This window comes from Hyperolius riggenbachi, chromosome 11, assembly GCF_040937935.1.
Source record: "Hyperolius riggenbachi isolate aHypRig1 chromosome 11, aHypRig1.pri, whole genome shotgun sequence".
Lineage (NCBI taxonomy): Eukaryota > Metazoa > Chordata > Amphibia > Anura > Hyperoliidae > Hyperolius > Hyperolius riggenbachi.
The window spans coordinates 82,127,376-82,146,887 of NC_090656.1; the positions used below are offsets into that span (position 1 = coordinate 82,127,376).

Here is a 19,512-nt window from a genome sequence, read left to right on the forward strand (position 1 = left end):
CGTGGAAGCAGGCATATTGTTAACATCCTGTGTTTACCAATGACCTCTGCCATGGCAGTCAGCGGACACAGCTGAGGGATCAAATTACAACTTGTGCATAGTCACAGATGAGGGGGAATGACACAGGTTAAACTCTCTAAATACATACAGGGTGCACTTCTATAAGTTTACCTTCTGTCCTGCGCAAGAGTTCAGGTCCACTTTAACAAAGCTCTGGCTATTTTTTGCAATTCCCCCCCCCCCCCCCCCCCCCAAAAAAAAAGTAGATGGTAGAAATAACTTCCTCTCAATGTAATAGGAAACATATTTGCGCATCACAAGAATGGCTGACCATTTCTTCTGAAAGTGTAACATAGTCTTAAAGAGACTCAGAGATGAGTCTCACTACAGTTTTTTTACTTACCCGGGGCTTCCTCCAGCCCCCATAAGCATGGGTGTGTCCCTCGCCGTCCTCCTACGATCTCCCGTTCAGCCGTGGTGAGCCCCGGTAAGCGGCTCAGTGATGTCAGCGGCGGACTTTCTGCGCAAGCGCAGAAGTCCCCGGCTGACGTCACTGAGACCGGCTGAGCCGCTTACCGGGGGTTGACTGCGGGAGAACGGCAGCGCTGAGGACGGGCTAGGGACACATCCATGCTTGGGGCTGGAGGAAGCCCCGAGTAAGTAAAAAAAACTGCAGTGAGGCTCATCTCTGAGTCTCTTTAAATAGCTTGCTTTTCATTTTGCACAACTTTTGTTGTCATGGTTTTTCTCATATCCTAATAATGCCCATGTTTCATCAGGAGATAGATGCTATTACAGCACCTCCAGATGGAGAGGCTGAACCTGGCTCTTCTGTACCTCCACCAACTCCTCCAAAGCCTGATCCAAGGGACTCTCACAATGTTGCCACCGCTACCCATAATGGTGGAGACTCGCACGCTGCAGGGGAACTGTGGCATTATGACACTCAGTGCTCGCTTGCTGGAGGTAAGAACTCTTTTCTGTTAAAGGATTGGCCTCACCCTTTTGTATTAGGTGTACTTTGAATTAACTGATTCCAAATTATACATTGCTGTAGCTGGAGTAGAGGTAGAGATGGGAGACTGGCAGGAAGTATGGGATGAGAACACTGGCTGTCATTACTACTGGAACACACAGACCAATGAAGTGACATGGGAGCTTCCTCAGTCCCTGGCGTCCCAAGTGCAGATAGCTCAAGGATATATAAACAGGTGAGCCTGATCTTGTGGTCACGTTAGACCTCTGTCTCAGCCCTGCCTGCATGCTAATGGAATCTTATTGGCTTTCAGCACCGAGTCTTCTGACCTGGCCAGCATGGTCACATCCGAGTCCTTTCCAGAGGGGAAAGAAGAAAATACTGCCTCTTCTGTCAGCAGTTTACCAGTGGTAGCCAAAAAAGAACCAAAGAAGGTATGTTGTCCTTTATCCTAATTTTCTTTTTTTTTTTAAAGTAGATAGACATACTTGGTGTCCTTAAAGGGACACTTAAGTCAAACAAAAAAAAAAATGAGTTTTACTCACCTAGGGCTTCCAATAGCCCCCTGCAGCTGTCCGGTGCCCTCGCCATCTCCCTCCGATCCTCCTGGCCCCACCGGCAGCCACTTCCTGTTTCGGTGACAGGAGCTGACAGGCTGGGGACGCGAGTGACTCTTCGCGTTCCCAGACACATTAGCACCCTCTATGCTGCTATATGGTATATGATATATGCTATAGCAGCATAGATGGCGCTATTGTGGCCAGGAACGCGAAGAATCACTCGCGTCCCCAGCCTGTCGGCTTCTGTCACCGAAACAGGAAGTGGCTGCTGGCGAGGCCAGGAGGATCAGAGGGAGACGCCGAGGGCACCGGACAGCTGCAGGGGCCTATTGGAAGCCCCAGGTGAGTAAAACTCATTTTTTTTGTTTGACTTAAGTGTCCCTTTAAATTATATGCTGCATTTTTTGGAGGGTGTTTTGCATTAATAGAGAAGGGAGCTTCATCCAACATTTTGCTGGGCAGGCCTACTTAGACGGCTGTTAAAGAGGAACTCCAGTGAAAATAATGCAATAAAAAGTGCTTCATTTTTACAATAATTATGTATAAATGATTTAGTCAGTGTTTGCCCATTGTAAAATCTTTCCTCTCCCTGATTTACATTCTGACATTTATTACATGTTGACATTTTTACTGTGGGCAGGTTATGTAGTTGCTGCTAGCTGTTTTGGCTGTTAGAGACAGCTGTAAACAGCTATTTCCTGTCTGTGAACCTTGTTACATTGTAACAAACTGCCAAAAGTACCGCGGTCCCAGAGCTTCTTGTGGGAGGGGTTTCAGCACAAAATCAGTCATACAGCGCCCCCTGATGGTCTGTTTGTGAAAAGCATTCGATTTCTCATGTAAAAGGGGGTATTAGCTACTGATTGGGATAAAGTTCAATTCTTGGTTGGAGTTTCTCTTTAAAGTCTGCTATATTTATTTTAATCCTAAAGTAATACTGTTCTAAGTGCATGTGGCAATGGGGTCACATGATCATGACAGAAGGGCATTATGGGATTGGTGTTTAGTCAGTCACCAAGTTATGATCTTCCCGGCAATTGAGATCAGATGACCTAGTGAAGGCATGTGAGCACCAGGTCTTGTGTTTTTTTTTTTTTCTTTTTTTGCTACAAATGTGAAAGGGGCATCATGAAGAGTTTGAAAGCAAATGGATTGATCTGGTTTGACATACCATAGGGACTGTCACATGTTTCTCACACAAGGGCCCTTATTCAATTCACTTTTTCTCCTGAGTTTACTCCTAGGTGATAGTTTTACACTTTATTAATTTAAGCCACCAGTAAGCAAGACTATACTTTTGATAGTACCTTTTCACTTACTTTTTGGTACTTTTCAATTGCAGAGTGCTGAGAAGTTATTTTAAACCGAAAACGATAATTGTCTCCTAGGAGAAATTTTAGCATAAAGAGAGAACTGGATAAGGTCCAAAGTGACTACAAAATAGATAATTACATGCAGTAGCTATGATGAACAGTGGAATCAAGCATAAAAGCAGAAGAACTGAGAACATTAAAGGACCACTATTGTGAAAAAAATTAAAATACATGTAAACACATACAAATAGTGTTTTTTTTTAAATGAGCTATGAATTTTCTCCTACGTTGCTGTCACTTACAGTAGTTAGTAGAAATCTGATGTAAAATGACAGGCTTTTGTCTAGTCCATCTCTTCATGGGGGATTCTCAGTATTTAATTTATTCTTTACAAAATTACTTCCTGAAAGGATCTATACATAGATGCAGACCTCCCTCCCTACCTGTTTGCACACTATTCTGGCACACTATTCTGAGCAACTGCCATTCATAGTGTTTTTGAAAATAAAGAAAACCCTGAGAATCCTCAAGAGGAGATAGGCTAGTCCAAAACCTGTCAGATTTCTACTACCTACTGTAAGTAACTACAAAATAGGGGGAAAGTTATTTATAGCACATTTTGCTCTGGGAGAAATTTACTTTTTGTGTTTTTCATGTATTTTAAATTTTACAATTTTTCTCAATAGTGATCCCTTTAGCTGCCTAAATACTTGGCTGCTGTTGTGCTTTGCAGGATAAATTCAAGGCTGATATCACTGTAGCAATTTCAGTACCCTTTATATACTGATATTAGAAGTCAGGAGGACTGGGCCAGGTAACAGATGAGACCTTGAAGAAACTATGATGATACATTTGCAGCTTCATAAGCCCCCACAAACAATGTTTTCGGCAAAAGATCTGTTCATAATTTCAGTTTTGTTTCTGCATGGGCTTTAAAAGGGAATAAAAAAAGATTTTAATGTTTTGAGGGGGTTTTGTGCAGAATTTTTTGTTTCACTTGATCTATTCCACAAACAAGATATTTATTTTCTAGGAGGTGAATGAACCAGTTCAAGCCCTTTCCACTAAAGAGGAGGAGAGAGTGGGCGTGGCAGCATCTCTTCTTGCTCCACTGTTACCAGAGAATGTGAAGGAGGAGGAGGAGCGTTGGAGGCGGAGAGTCATTTGTCAGGAAGATGTTGGGGAAGCCGCCTCTGAGGAAGATGATGACATGGCTGCTGTCTGCTCTGATAGTGAGATGGCTGCTGATGACCAAGCCCAGGAAGGCATATGCAGCACTGTACAGTCTGAGGAAAGTGAGGAAGAAACTGAGGAGCAGGACACTTTGGAACTGGAGAGGGTTCTGGAGAGGAAAAAGGTAGAATAATTTGACACAATGGCCTCAATTCACTAAGCTTATCTCATGTCTTTAATAACGTTTCTATAGTTATCACCATGGTGATGAGGCATGTGGTATTCAGGATACATTTTACCTCAGGCAAACCTAAAAGTTAACTCTTCTGTCTTTAAGTTAACTCTCCAATCCTTAAAATAACTCCAGAATTCTAAAGTTAAAGACAGGCTGTTAATTAACTGCATGCGAAAATAACTACAGACGAGATAACTACAGAGGAGGTAACCTAACTACAGAGGAGGTAACTTAAGGAATGAAGAGATAAGATAACTCTCTCACTGTTTGGAGGTAAGTTATCTCTTGCCTTATTATCTCCAGCATGATCTTAGTGAATTGAGGCCAATGTATTTTGAAAACTAGAATTTTTCATTTACAGACCATGTATTATGCACTGCCAGGGGGAGGCAGACCTTTGCGCTGTAGCTCTGCTTCCAGTGCAGTCACTCTGCCTCTCCCTTCCCCTCTCAGTGAAAGAAAACTGATATGGGTGGAGATTGACTGGAGCAGAGGCAAAGCTACAGCGTAAAGTTCTGCCTCCTCCAGGAAGTACCGGAAGATTTAGCCCCAGGGGTTTTTTTTTTGGGGGGGGGGGGGGGGGTTTGAAATACATTGTTCAGCCGCATGGATGCGGCAATTCATCTTTGCTTATACTGCTGAAGAGGACTAAATAATAAAGAGGTAATTTTTTTCACTTCAGACTCTCTTTAGGTGTCCAAACTAACAGGCCTTGCTCAGAAGCGTTCGTAACAAGTGACTTTAATAAGATGACTTTTGCACTAGATTTGCGTGCGTTTCCATAAATGTCATCCTGGTAAAACAGTGCAAAACTGGCATAAAAATATGAAGTAGTTTATAGCACCAGGGCTATGGAGTCAATACAAAAATCATCCGACTCCTTAGTTGATGAAAATTGTGACTCCAGGTACCCAAAATGACTCCAACTCCTTAGTCTAATACTTATCAGGGATGTGGATTTGGTACAAAAATCATCCGACTTCTCAGTTTATGAAACCACCGACTCCAACTCCAGGTACCCAAAATTGCTCTGACTCCACAGCCCTGGACAGCACCTCGAAAACTTGTGCGAAACTGCCACACTGAGGGTTGTGTTACCTCACTCAGAGGATTCTCTCGCAGACTGCACCAATTCTGAAAACCTGACCAATCTCCATCTGTTTTAGAAGGAAATGGCACCTTAAGTCTGAGACAGTTTTACATTGTTTCTAGAAACCTACTAATATTTTCTCTCAGACATGGTTGATAGATCAAAAAAGTTTATGTAGTGCTGTCATTTTTTGGAACACTTTACAGAGTACACTGAACAGTTCAAATCATTACCTATCCTAAAATATGCCTCATAGTCTGATATCCCCACAAAGGGAAGCCAGTTGTGTACATATAATTAAGGCACAGGGTAAAGCTGGAAAAACTGCTCACCCTGCTCCTGCAAAAGTCCCAGCGGCGTTCATTACTATTCCCCCTCCAGGCTGCCATGGATTTGGGGAAAATCTGTATTTCGGCTTCCAGCTGTTGCTGGAAGGTCAATTACAGTGTTTTCATAGTAAGTTGTGTTCCGTCTTTTGAAGGGCCCAGATTACTCAGTGCCGCTATAGCTGTAATTCCTATTACAGCCTATTGCGGCGCCAGCTGCACCAAAATCTCTGGTGCTGTTTTTACAGTGCTCCACCCATTTGCCTTACCTTCATGCCTTTGGGGTGTATCAGAGGGAGAGCTTACTAACTCAGTGTAGATAGTATCCAAGACGAGCTGCAATGCAGAAGTGCTAATCATGTACACAATGAGTTGTGCACATATGAGCTCAACATTTAGGGCTGGTTTGTTTGAAGCATTATATTAACTCACAAAGATGTAACCAGTGGATTCACTATTACTTATCTCTAGCAAAATGGCACCACGTTCAATCCCTACTTTGGAGTTTTTGTAACATTTGAAAACCTGGATAAATCTGTAATTTTCCATGACAGGCTGAGCTCCGAGCACTGGAAGAGGGGGATGTTAGCGTGGGCTCCAGCCCACGCTCTGATTTCAGCCAGTCAGATGAAGCTCAGAAGGCACGCATCATCACCAGCAAGTGGAAAGTGTTTGTTCCGACAGCCAGCCCGGACTCAACCAGCCGCAGTTCCTTACAAACGGGCCGGGATACACCAGAAACAGGTGAGCTAAAACAAAGCGCTTGAACAAAATGAACAGTTGTACAGAGAGTAATAATTTAATACAGACAAAAAGTGCATCAACCGTGTCATAGCATGCGACCAGGGGTATTCAGACATAGTGAATGTAGGGCACATTAGGCATGTCTCCACTTAGAGGAATACCAGTGAATGTTCCGCTACTAAGGCCAGTAAATCTCTCAGAAGAAGCTAATGTAAGCTGTCGGGTAGCGCTTCTCAGTTGGATAGGTCATACATGTACAGGCCGTTATAGCACCTTGTTAGAGACCTTTGACTAATAATTGCAATGTCGAGATGTATTTTTTGTCATCGACCCAACCTTCTGCAAGGAAGTACTTGGGCATTATTCATTTAACCACTTGAGGACCTAGCCTTTACCCCCCCCCTTAAGGACCAGCGCTGTTTTTTCAGATCTGTGCTGGGTGAGATCTACAGCCCCCAGCACAGATCAAATGACAGGCAGAGCGACCAGATCGCCCCTCTTTTTTTCCCCACTAGGGGGATGATGTGCTGGGGGGTCTGATCGCTCCTGCATGCTGTGGGTGGCGGGGGGGGGGAGGTACCTCAAAGCCCCCTCCACCGCAAGATTCCCCTCTCCCTCTTCTCACTCCCTGCCCGAGAGATCGGAGGCTGCACAGGAACGGATCTGTCCTGTGCAGCCTCTAACAGGCTCCTGCCTGTCATGTGACAGCGATCCCCGGCCGCTGATTGGCTGGGGATCGCTGATCTACTACAACTCTGCTACTGTAGCAGCGTTGTAAAAATGTAAACAAAGCGGATTATTTCCGCTTGTGTTTACATTTAGCCTGCAATCGGCAGCCCGCAGGCTATTCACGGAGCCCCCCGCCGTGAAATGACAGGAAACAGCCGCTTGCGCGAGAGGCTGTTTCCTGATTAATTAGCCTGCAGCCGGCGACGCAGATCTGCGTCGCTGGTCCTGCAGCTACCACTTTGCCGACGCGCGTTATGAGTGCGCGGTCGGCAAGTGGTTAAAGAGGAAACATAATAACTTATCAAAATTTTATAAATTATTCAGGATGGGGTTTTTTTTTTTCATACAATGGAAAAAAACAGTGATTCACCTTGCCAGCAGCAACAATGGAGTAAAATCTGATGAATTTAAAAAAATAAGTTTGCAATGGGCGCAAACATTGACTATATTTATAAATAAGTATTGTAAAAATAAGTAATTTTATTCATTGTTATATACAGTGCAGTTCCTCTTCAAGTAAATATGGGCTGTGTAATGTGTGTAGGTAGGAGATGGAAAGCAGATGTACTTTAATTACTTGAGAACTATTCATAGACTTTAGGTTGATATTGGGGCTGGATCACAATGCAGGAGCTTTTTCTGAGCATTTGTGATCTGAAAAGCTCTTGCTAATGTAATTCCATTGGGTGTGATCCCACTAGAGCGATGTGATTTTATAAAATTCCTCCATAGCATTGCATTTGCAAGAGCTTTTCAAATCCTTACCACTTAAAAGCTCTTTTATTATGAACCAGCCCTTAAAGAGACTAACAAAAAAAGGTCCCCTGGGGGGTACTCGCCTCGGTAGGGGGAAGCCTCAGGGTCCCAATGAGGCTTCCCCCACCGATGTAGCTGCAGGCAGTCCAGCGGTGGCTCCCCAGAAGTGTCCCGAAATCCTCCCTCCACAAGGCTGATAAGCGCGGATTTACCTTTCCTTGCTTCAGCGGGGGCGCTGTTGCGGCAAACCGTACGGAGATGGGCTGAAATACCCAATCTCTGTCGGGTCCGCTCTACTACGCAGGTGCAGGAGACTTGCGGCCTGCGCAGTAGAGCGGGCCGACAGCAATCGGGTGTTTCCGCCTATCTCTGAGCGGATACTGTGCCTGCGCTTGAGCCGGGGAGGTAAATATTTACATCCCCGCTGTTCGGAGGGGCACAGCGAGACCGCCAAGGGACACAGGAGGACAGGGGAAGCCTCAATCTGCTACGGAGGCTTCCCCCTACCGAGGTGAGTACCCCCCAGGAGAGGTTATTGTAGTTACAGGTTTTCTTTAAAGTGACACTTTCTTTTTCACAGAAACACAACTTTTTGCATGTGTGTACGGCATCCCATAGTTCATGCTTTTAGCTATAGGTTTACTATGCTCTTCATTGAACAGGAAGAGGAAAGGATATGGTCGAGTTACAAGATTCATTTTTCACTACTTGGAAGCAAAATACAGCCCATACCTATTTTTTTTAAACCTTTCTTATTTAGATCAAATTATACTTTATTTTAATTTAGTCCATTTGTATTTAGAAATGGGGGCAGAAGCTGCAGAATGTCCGCCTCCTGTGAAGGAGCCTGATAACGACCCCACCCTAGTGAAACCCATCGTAAAGCTGTTAGAGGAGGAAGATGATGATCTGAAGGTAAGCCGCATGTTGTAATTCTCAATAGTTACACAGAATGCCATTTACAAGAGAGATGCTCTGTTCCCACTTAAGCTGAGAATGGACATTTTTTTTGTTCGTTCTCCTCTCACTGCAAATAGGTTTTCACACTTGTCACGCTGCAACAAATCCATTTTTTTTTCTGTTCTTTACATATGAATTTCTAGGACAGGATTTACCCATTTCAGTTTTAACAGATACATTAAATATTTCATGGCATCAAATGAATTCTCTCTTTCTATAGTTCCAAATTGGAGAGCTGGCTAACAACTTGGTCAATAAACTGGAGTTCCTGGGGATCAACAGGCAGTCTGTGTCTAATTTTCACCTGCTGCTGTTTCAAACTGAGGTGAGCGACTTTTCTGTTTTGTAGGCTGAAGTCCAATCTTTTGAAGGAATGCTGTAAGGGGGATGGGGAGAAAGTTACCTGGGGCTTCTAATGGTCCTAGCGCTAGCTACATGATTCCCCCCCTCCCTGCAGTGTTTGCGCGTACGTTCCGATCCCTGCCGGCGCATAAGCCCGTCCGGAAATCCCGCTCTGAACGGGATTTCCTTCAGGGCTTCCCCCCGTCGCCATGGCGACGATCGTGATGACGTCATCGACATCATCAACGTTGTGACGTGGTCTGCGCACGGGGTCTGCGAGGGGGGGGCTCTTTTGCGGCGAATTGGTGGCGATCGAATCCCCCACGCAGATAGCAAAGTGCTAGCTGCGTGTTTTAAAAAAAAAAAATAGCAAAATCGGCCCAGCAGGGCCTGAGCGATGCCCTCCAGCGCTCATTGACGAGCTGAGCTCGTCAGTACCGCCAAGGAGGTTAAGAAAGAAATGGGAAAAATTATTTCTCAGTTTTTAGCCATTATAGTTTGAAATTAATACATGCTACCATAATTAAAACCCATGTATTTTATTTGCCCATTTGTCCCGCTTATTACACTATTTAAATTATGTCCCTATCACAATGTATGGCGCCGATATTTTATTTGGAAATAAAGGTGCATTTTTTCAATTTGCGTCCATCACTATTTATAAGCCCATAATTAAAAAAATTATATTAATATACTGCTTTGACATGCATATTTAAAAAGTTCAGACCCTTAGGTAACTAATTTTTTATTTTTTTATTGTAATTTTTTTTATTTTTTATAAAAAAAATTATTTGGGTAATTTTTGGTGTGGGAGGTAAACAGCTAATTAATTTTAAATGTAAAATAATGTATTTATTTAATAAAAAATAGATGTGGGTGTAGTTTTACTATTTGGCACCAAGATGGCCACAATAATCAAAAAGTCCTGGAAGCGTACGAGCACGCTTCCAGGAACATGTATGAGGACGGTAAACTTTGTTTAACTCAAAACCGCAGCCTCTGATAAAAGGCTGTCGTTTTTTTCTGCGGGCAACTTCAATCAATGAATGGGAGCTATAATCCCTTTCATCGAGTGAAAGGAATATGGGAGCTGTCATCTTTAAAAAAAAAAAAAAAAAAAATGCCAGTTGCATGGCTGTATTACTGCTCCTCTGTCTTCAGTATTTTCTGAATCTTAACTGGGACAAGTATGCAACCAGTCAGATCACCCAATCTGCAATCTTATTCCGGGTCTGTGACTAAAGGAATTTGTGGCAGAGGATCAGCGCAACAGTCAGGAAAGTAGCATTATTTTTTTTTTATTTATTTTTTTTGTAAAGGAACAAAGATTGCAGCCTCGATATTTCACATTATATATTTTATAAATATGTTTATATATTTATATTTTCTTTAAAAGCAGATAACATGACAACCAGGCAAGTAATGTCTTTGAAAGGGAGCCAGAAAATAAAGTATTACAAGTGCATGCTTTACTTCCTAATGTGTTTTTTTTTTTTTTTTCTTTCCCCTCTGTCTCTCTAGACTCGGATTTCAGATTGGAGAGAAGGGGCGCTCAGTGGAACCTACCTGAAACGAAAACTGCAAGACGCATCAGAACAAATAAAACAATATGAAATTAACGCCACTCCCAAAGGCTGGGCCTGCCACTGGGACAGGTACGAATCTTCCCCAATTTTCACCTTTCACATCTCAAAAACAAAACAAAACAAAAAAAAACATGACTTGTGACATCACCACCTAACCTCGTGACCTCATCTGTCTGGAGACTGAACACGCCTGCACTTTTAGGTTATGGGTGGGCAGATCCCCGGAGCACACTGAGCGCTTGGGCCTGCACCTTGGAGAAACTTTAGTTTTTATAAATGTTTATTCATAGTGTCCATGTAAAGCCTTTCCTGATTGGACAAAAAAAGTGTTGGGTAGAACTCACGGTGCCGAGTGCACTTTAGGGGGGAGGGACGGGGGGAAGCGCATGCGAAAGCTTTGTGACCATTGCAGGATATCCGGATCCCTATCCTTTTCCGCCTCACACCAGTGAAGTTACAGCAAGCTTCATGGCTCCAAGTGGCAACGAAGAACAAGATGCTTCACGTGATGCAGGTCAGACCGAAATTATTTCCTTTTTACATTTTGTCTTATTTCTTTTTCCTTTTTTATAGTTTGCTTTCTGTACTTTGTTCTTTAATTGAAGATGTTTGCTCTCTCTTATCTTTCAGCTCTAAGAAAATGTACAAATGCCTTTATTATTCCAGCGGATCTCATAATTGAGCTTATTCCCAGAATGGTGGTGTCAGCCATCCCCAGCTGTTTTAAGCATTAAGTAGTTTGTAATCTTTAATTGATGATGTAGTGTCTAGGGCTTGCCCTGTTTTCACAAAATTTTGCCATCCGGTTTAAGGATGGAGTTTTAGCTCCGTAATGTTGGCTGCAATTTGACAGGTTCCCTCCTACTGGCTAACTGTGTCCGTAGGAGATAGGACCTTCTTAAGGAACACTTATCCGAGGGGCGGAGACTTAAGATCTTTGTCTGTTTTTTGTGATTCAGGGATCATAGGCGTTATTTCTATGTTAACGAAATCTCAGGAGTGTCTCAGTGGGAGTTCCCTGATGTGGATGAGGAAGAAGAGGGGTCTGCACCCCAAAATAAAAACCATGCAGCCTCTAGACTGGCTGAAAAGGACAAGGTTGATGGTGCCCTTGCTCAGCCTCCTCCTGAACCACCAACAGGTAATATTTTGGACTCTTCTTAAATGTATTCTTTTCACATGTTGTATACGTTTTGACCTATCAGTTTGCAAGTTTCAGACCATCTCACAAACATCTTTTGGTATAAATCAGTAATAATGACCTGCAACAGCTTTCAGCCATGTGGACAGGAGTGTGCTCCTGCTCTCTCCAGCCAGTAGGTGCCTGTTGGAAGTATTGGTTATTTTAAACAAGGAATTACTGTAATTTCAGTGGTGCAAAGTATGTTCGTAAGAATCAATGTGCTACGTCACTCCTGCATTTCCTGCAAGCCTGTGCAAACCATCTGGAATGAAAGGGTGTTTAACAGCCTCTGAGGGGGGTATTTACCTCTTGAGGGGGAAGCATCTGGTTCCTAATGATGCTTCCCCCATCCTCTTCACCCTCCAGGATCCAACGGTGGCAGCCCCCAAACAGGCAAGTAAATATTTACCTTGCAAGCTTCTGCGCAGGAGCGCGGCAGGTAAATATTGCAGCTGCGTCACAGCCGACATGGTTGTTGGCTGGTTTTCCAGGGGCTGCCAGCGCTGGGTGAAGAGGATGGGGGAAGCCTCATTAGGATCCAGAAGCATCCCCTCCTGAGGTAAGTACCTCCTAGGACAGCGCTGGGCAAACTACGCATGCACAGTTACACCGGCATGCCAACAGGCGACCTGATTTCCCCCCACCCCCACATAAAATTGCGCGAGGGCAACAGGGAATTTGAAACTCTGCTCACTCATAGATGTCCCGCATCTCCATGGCAACAGGACGTCACATAACGGGGCGTCAGCTGAGTTTCAAATTCCCAGCTGCCTGCGCGCAATGTTACAGGAAGGGAGGAGTGTAATTTTAAGAGCGCCACGGCCCGGGCAGCATAAACATTGCCCAGGCCTATCCTAGGAGCTTTTATATTTATTTCAGATTCACTTTAGAGAGTGACCGCTTCTGCAACACCTCTCAGCCTACTGTCTTGTGTCCACAATGGAAGGGCAGATGATTGGGCGTATGTGTTCTGCCGCCGGAAGACTTGGACGCATGATACAACCGATATACGGCTTACCCTGCTCCTGCACAAGTCCCAGCGGCATTAATTACTATTCCCCTGCAGGTCGATGTCAATGGTGAATGATGTAATTCGGCTGTTGCTGGCGGCCGAATTACAGCGTTTTAAAAGTAACTTCAGCTCCGTCTCTTGATGGCACCAAAGTTGCTCACTGTGTACCGCTATAGCCGTAATTCCTATTACGGCCTATGGTGGCGCCCAAATCTCCTGCGCTGTATAGGCCGTGTTCGGATGATTGGCTCTGACATGTGCCCTTCTAGTTGGTATTGTGGCCAGCATCAGAGATTAGGGAACAAAGGAGCCAGAGTCGTGTGGCCTCTTTTCATTACAAATGTTATGGCTTCCATTCCCCCCTCACATGAGACTTTTGCCTACTATTAAAGGGGCAGTATTGCGAAAATAGTCCTTTTTACTTCATTACATATCAGTTATGTACAAGTGGAGTAATACTTAAAACCCGTTTAGTTGCTGAACAAATGTAATTAGTACACTGGCATTACCTATTTGAAGCATGGGAGCCACGTCAGAAGAAACATTTACTGATGCCGATTTAGACAATCCCATTATGCTGCTAAATCAGCTGTTTGGGGTGGCATTATATTTCCCCCTTGAGACGTTAGTTGCTGTGGTTACCAGCTTTCAGCTCTGCGCAGCATTGTGGCAGCAGTTGTAGCTGTGTCCTGCTAGCATCTAACATTACTTGCTTGCCTCCTGAATAAAACAACAACTTTAATCGTAATGTTAGATGATAGCAGGACACAGCTACAGCTCCTGGCTGCTCCGTGCTGCTGCCACAATGCTGCGCAGAGCTGAAAGCTGGTAACCCTAGCAACGGACAGCAATAGGTGTCCGTGTCCTTGCCAGCAGCGGTGAAGGGGCCTCGGCAGGCAGCATTAGGATCTGTGAAGTGCGGTGACGTCACGCGGCTCACATGAGCTGAAGAACTGCACAAGAGTGCAGTTACAAGGTGGAGGATCCTATTTCTCAAGGGGGAAATCTAATGCCACCCCAAACAGCTGATTTAGCTGCCTCCTACAGCATAATGGTATTGTCTAAATCGGCGTCAGTAAATGTTTCTTCTGACGTGGCTCCCTTGCTTCAAATAGGTAATGCCAGTGTACTAATTACATTTGTTCAGCCACTAAACGTGTTTAAAGTATTACTCCACTTGTACATAACTTATATGTAATGAAGTAAAAAGGACTATTTTCGCAATACTGCCCCTTTAAGTGGGGTAAGGTAGAGGAGACATTTCTTATGGAGGCAAATTTTAGATTTCCTACAGATACATTTTTTAAAGTTGCTTTTTTTCACACACTGTAGTTTGATCGGTTCATTTTAGAATTCTTCTTCTATAATTCAATGAAATATTATTTTGACAAGGCCTCTGCCTAATATAATTCTTTTTCTTACAGTATCCATTTCCACCAAAACTTCAGTGGCATCTACACTCTCAGCTACTCAGTACTGGAACTATGCGCATCAGCCCCCTCTGCCATTGGAAGCTCCTGCACCACCACCCCCTCCCCCTCCCGAATCTCCACCCCCACCACCACCTCCTTCACCACCTCCTCTTCCTCCCATGGAAGAAGATGAGATAGAAGAGGTTGAAATGGAAGATGATGATGATAACGTGGAACCTCCAGTCCCAGGAATGGAAGACATTGTTGTGAAGTCTGTGACTTCTGAGACTCCTCTCTCTAAGGTGAGGGCTTCCCCTATGTACACCACCTTTATGTAACACTTAGTCATAAGAGTAGATGTTTCTAGAGCTATACTTTAAGGCAATTCTGTTTACTTAAAGGCAAGTTACAAATGTTTATGCAACATTTATTTTTTACCCATGCTATGGCACTGATTACTTTCAAATTATGTCCCTCAGCATCCTTCATGAAGGCTAGCTCACACTGGGATGTTGCGGAACGTACATATGATGACCTCACTTCCCCAGAAAAGTACTGGAATGCACTCTATACAGTGTTCTCTCCAAATTCTTTTTCCAACCGGTTATCATGTAAAAGCTGGTTGGGGCGCGATGGGGTAATGCAGGGTCGGCAGAACTCTGCTTACATCATAGGAGGATGAGGAGTCGAGCCAACGGCAGCCGGGTGATGCACCCATCTAAAAGAGCCCACAGAGACCACTGCTATACATTCCAGTGAAAATCACAGAAAAAATGCATTGTGGTAGCATTTTATGATTTTGCGGTGGAAAACAACAAAAAAGAAACCATAAACCCCTTAATGAGAGCTCTACCTTTCTTGTAATCGGCATCAGTCACTAAGGGAAAGCAGGATAAATATGGTACATACCTCCGAAAGCGCTATTCTTTATTGGGAATTAATTACATACATTTAATTCATTTAAAAGAGGTATACCAGAGCAGTGTGTGTACTGTTTATGCATGGACCATGGTGCTGCGCACGATGGAGTAGCTTCCGGTGGGCAGCATAAGGAGGGATACAATGGACTTAACTGATTGTTTTACGTTCTGGTGGCCCATTTGTGACGTTTTACTGATGTGCTGAAGTCCTATTTATAAGTGTGTGTGTGTGTGTGTGTGTGTGTGTGTGTGTGTGTGTGTGTGTGTGTGTGTGTGTGTGTGTGTGTGTGTGTGTGTGTGTGTGTGTGTGTGTGTGTGTGTGTGTGTGTGTGTATACTAAATCAATATTATTGTTTTTTTTATCCACTGACACTTGAATGACATGGCTCACTTTCTCTCAAAGCACCGTGAGGCAGTTTTGTCAAAATGGGTGCAAGGAAATTTGCTTGACTTATTTGAAAGTCAAAGATTATGGTTTCTCACCGTGTAACCGCTCCACTTTTGCTCCAGTATTTTGGCACTGGTTTTATGAAACATTCTGCTAAATTCTGCATGATTTAGCAGATGTGCCAATAATGGTTTATGTATTCTTTGTTCAGATAAAACCTGAAGCTGCATCTGGAAAAAACTCCAAACGGAAGGCTGCAGACGTTTTTCCAGAACAAAGTGTGACGATAGGAAGCTGTCCAGTTCTGTACACTCAGCACTCTATCCCAGCAGGTCAGCATTCATCATCTTCTCTATAATGTATGTTACATTAAGAAGCCTATAATTTAACCTAATGGACTTGGTTGAGGTGCTTTCTAGGGAAGTGAGTGTGCATGTAAAATGTATGTATTCCATGTAATATAAAGACAGATCCTGCAACCTTAATTGCACAGTGATTAGTTCAGGGTTTACATGTAATTCTTTATTCAAGAGAATTAACTCTTACAGTGCGACGGAAGTAACGTTTTCGCCAACACTTGGACAAATTTACGTTACCGCGCGGTTCTGCAGCGACGTGCAGCAGACCGGAAGTCATGTAAGTCTATGGCGACACGTGTGAAAGTCTGCCACAAGTTATGGACGGAAGCATATGTTTTAGCAATACGCTTCTGTGCACGTGATCACTTCTGCCACAGGAAGTGAGCGTTACTTCCTGCTTGGCCGGCTGCCAGACAGGGATTACCGCGTACTAACTCAGTAATCCCTGCAGGCCTTTTTTAGCGGTGCAGCCCCCAGGCCGCACAGCTGCCGGCAATCCCCAGTGTGAAACCAGCCTGAGACCAACAGTTAATATTTGAAAAAGCTACATGCCAGCGTCAGCTATGTTTGAATTGTTTGGTACATGTAGAGTTGGGCAAGACAAAGTCCACATTAGTAGGGTTTGTCCTTGAGATACAAATACATTTGAGATAACTGAGAATTATGCTTATATTATGTTACAGAATTATGCTAATTATTACCAAAATCTAAAATGAAAATGAACTTAAACTGCACGTAGTGTGACCAAGCACTGAACATTGTAAATGCAAACAATAAATATGGTTTGTTCTCTTTTAAGAGTTTATAGTGATTGGTACATTCTGTAACAAACCTTGTAATGGTGGGGGCAAGGAGGGTACGGGGTAAGTCTGTGGGCTACCCAGAGGCTTCCCTCTGCCTAGGTAAGGATCAAACTTTTTTTTTTTTTTTGTAACTTTATACCATGGGCTGAAGGGTTCAAACGCGTACATGGGGTGGCGCATGTGCAGTTAAGCGGAAAATGTGGACTTTTATAAACTGCCTATTTGCACTAAAGGTCTCCTTATTAGTTTATTTTGGGAATATGGGCTAACCAAATCTTCATTTTGGGAAAACAAACCCAACAGATGCACAGCAAACAAAATTGGATTTTACAGAAAAAGTGTAAAAGTTAACTGTGTAATTCTTTAAACTAAATAAATCGCATACAGAGGACTAAATAAATAAATACATGAATAATATATTTTGTTCCACTAGCCTCTGCAATGACTGCCATGAATGTCCAATCCAGTTACATGGGGATTCCACTCCAAGTCCCTTCCCCTATGCTGATGAGCAGTTTGGATTATGCCATGCCAAGTACTACTATGATGCCACCCATGCCCCTTGTGATGCCACACACAGTTTTGCCAACCCCTGCCCTACCGGAAAAGCCACCGCCCCCACCACAGCCCCAGCCACCTCCAAGCAAGCCACCGACAACAGAGAAGCCAAAGAAGTCTAAAAAGATGAAGGTATTGTCCTTTGACTTGTATATACAGTAACTGCATTTGATACCTGTATCTTTACTATGTGGAGTATTTGGAAGGTAAATAGCGTGTGTAATATTTAAATAAAAATGGGCCTGGAGCTCTCTCAAAATTAGTTTCACGATTTCAGCTAAACTTTACTGGGAGTGTTCTGCACGCTCTACACTTTTCACTGTTTACAAACTTTTTATAACTTGAATTAGGAGAAAATGAGTTTGAATTGTTTTCCACAGGATATTGCTGAGCAGAATGTAGAAATGTATTGCTGTGACCCAAAGTAAATCTGAGGCTCTTTCTGCAGTGTCTGAATGCAGCCACTGATTAAGGCCTGGTTTACACTGAATCAGTTGCAGTGAGCTTTGATGCAATGTACAACTGATGCCCAACATATGTGAAGAAAATGTCCATGTTTCTCTATAGTTTATACATCTATGCTTTTTAGTCGAAAACGTTTTCTTAACACACTGCTGCATGCATTTTTTGTGTGTTTTATGGGCCCACTATATAAAGGGATCCTGTTGAGGCTGGTTTCTGGTCCTAGTGGTTTGACCCAATACATACAGAAACACATGAAAATGCACAGCGATTGAGAGAGATGCCAATTCATTAGTTAAAATGTATGTTGTTTTTTATAGGCTTTCAGTGTAAATTGGCCCTTAGGTGAGAAATAAATGGGGAGGGGGGGGGGGGGCAGTAAAGGGCACTAGCGGCCTTGGTGACTTTAGGAAATTTAACAAGCTTCAAGTTGAAAAGATCTGTTTAGCACTGATGTGGGTTTCCTTCACATAGTGTGGTTGAATTCTTCACAACTTGGCCGTAGACTACTGTAGGGTAATGAGAACGATGGGGGACATAAGATTGTGAGCTCCTTTGAGGAATAGTTAGTGACATGAGTTATAAAGTCTGTAAAGTACTGTGGTTTGTCAGGGCTACTTTCATACATAATAATAATAATGCTTCAAAATGTATCAGCCACAAAGGTTTTAACACCCTCAGATTCCCAGTTTTCTGCCTCATTGTATCTGCATGAATCGGAAAGAGAAGTACTGAAACTGGTTAAAGAGAACACTACTTTTTGAGCAGTTAACAAGCAGACACTGGGGAGGTTGTGAGCAAGACATAGGCTTTATCATAGGCAGCCCATACTGATGCTCCCAAGAACGAAATGCATAACAAACCTGCTTATTTTCTGATGGGAACACTTCCATAATCTCTGAACTAAGCTCTGGTACCCTGCCAATACTTAGGTAATGACTGGATAAGTGTGTGTACACACATCCAATTTTGATTGGCCAATCTTACCACCTTCATGTAGTGAGGGTCAACCGGTTTTGAATATTCTGAACAGACTGTAAGTAAGCTGTCGTATTACATGAAAGTGGTAAAATTGTCCAATCAGTATGTAAGCACCCTAAGGCTAGGTTCACACTGGACCTGAAAGTAGACTGATTTTCACAGCAGACAACCAGATAAACCTACATTTTGACAGATCTTTTACCTGTAGGTGCGTTTCTTGAATATGTCTACATTGTGCTAACAGAACGTAAAGTTCTGTCTCGTATATGTCTTTTTCAAACACTGAATACAATGTGTGCAGGCCCAGATTTACATCACAGGAGCCTATAGGCACAGATGCCCTAGACGTCACCCTTCATGAACCTACAAACACCTGCTAAACTTCACCGCAAGTGTGCTGGCTGTCCTAGCTGTCACTTCTCCCCTACTTCCCTTGCCCATAATAGATAGCTACCGGTGCCCCTTAGTATTCGGTATCATGTAGTACCCTTTAGTGTTAAGTTGCCCCTGACTGAAGGGAGATCTCGTTAGTGGAATGCCGAGAGCCGGGTGAGTAACCTCTTATTTACACTCTGCTCAGGACTATGCATAGGGAAGTAGAGAAAGAGGCACTCGAGGGGCAGAGTGAGCCGCCTTTCTATCAG

The 19,512-nt window shown here is 43.4% G+C and overlaps 1 protein-coding gene across 1 annotated transcript in view; it reads left to right on the forward strand.

Moving 5' to 3' along the window:
- Positions 1 to 19,512, forward strand: part of FNBP4 (formin binding protein 4) — a 50,454-nt gene that overhangs the window by 19,124 nt on the left and 11,818 nt on the right. Inside the window, exons 4-15 of the mRNA XM_068260114.1 lie at positions 780 to 966; positions 1,058 to 1,211; positions 1,290 to 1,410; positions 3,883 to 4,206; positions 6,228 to 6,417; positions 8,705 to 8,817; positions 9,083 to 9,187; positions 10,726 to 10,859; positions 11,750 to 11,931; positions 14,410 to 14,699; positions 15,917 to 16,037; positions 17,301 to 17,557. Coding sequence (XP_068116215.1) covers positions 780 to 966; positions 1,058 to 1,211; positions 1,290 to 1,410; positions 3,883 to 4,206; positions 6,228 to 6,417; positions 8,705 to 8,817; positions 9,083 to 9,187; positions 10,726 to 10,859; positions 11,750 to 11,931; positions 14,410 to 14,699; positions 15,917 to 16,037; positions 17,301 to 17,557 — 2,178 coding nt within the window. The remainder of the gene's footprint in view (positions 1 to 779; positions 967 to 1,057; positions 1,212 to 1,289; positions 1,411 to 3,882; positions 4,207 to 6,227; positions 6,418 to 8,704; positions 8,818 to 9,082; positions 9,188 to 10,725; positions 10,860 to 11,749; positions 11,932 to 14,409; positions 14,700 to 15,916; positions 16,038 to 17,300; positions 17,558 to 19,512) is intronic.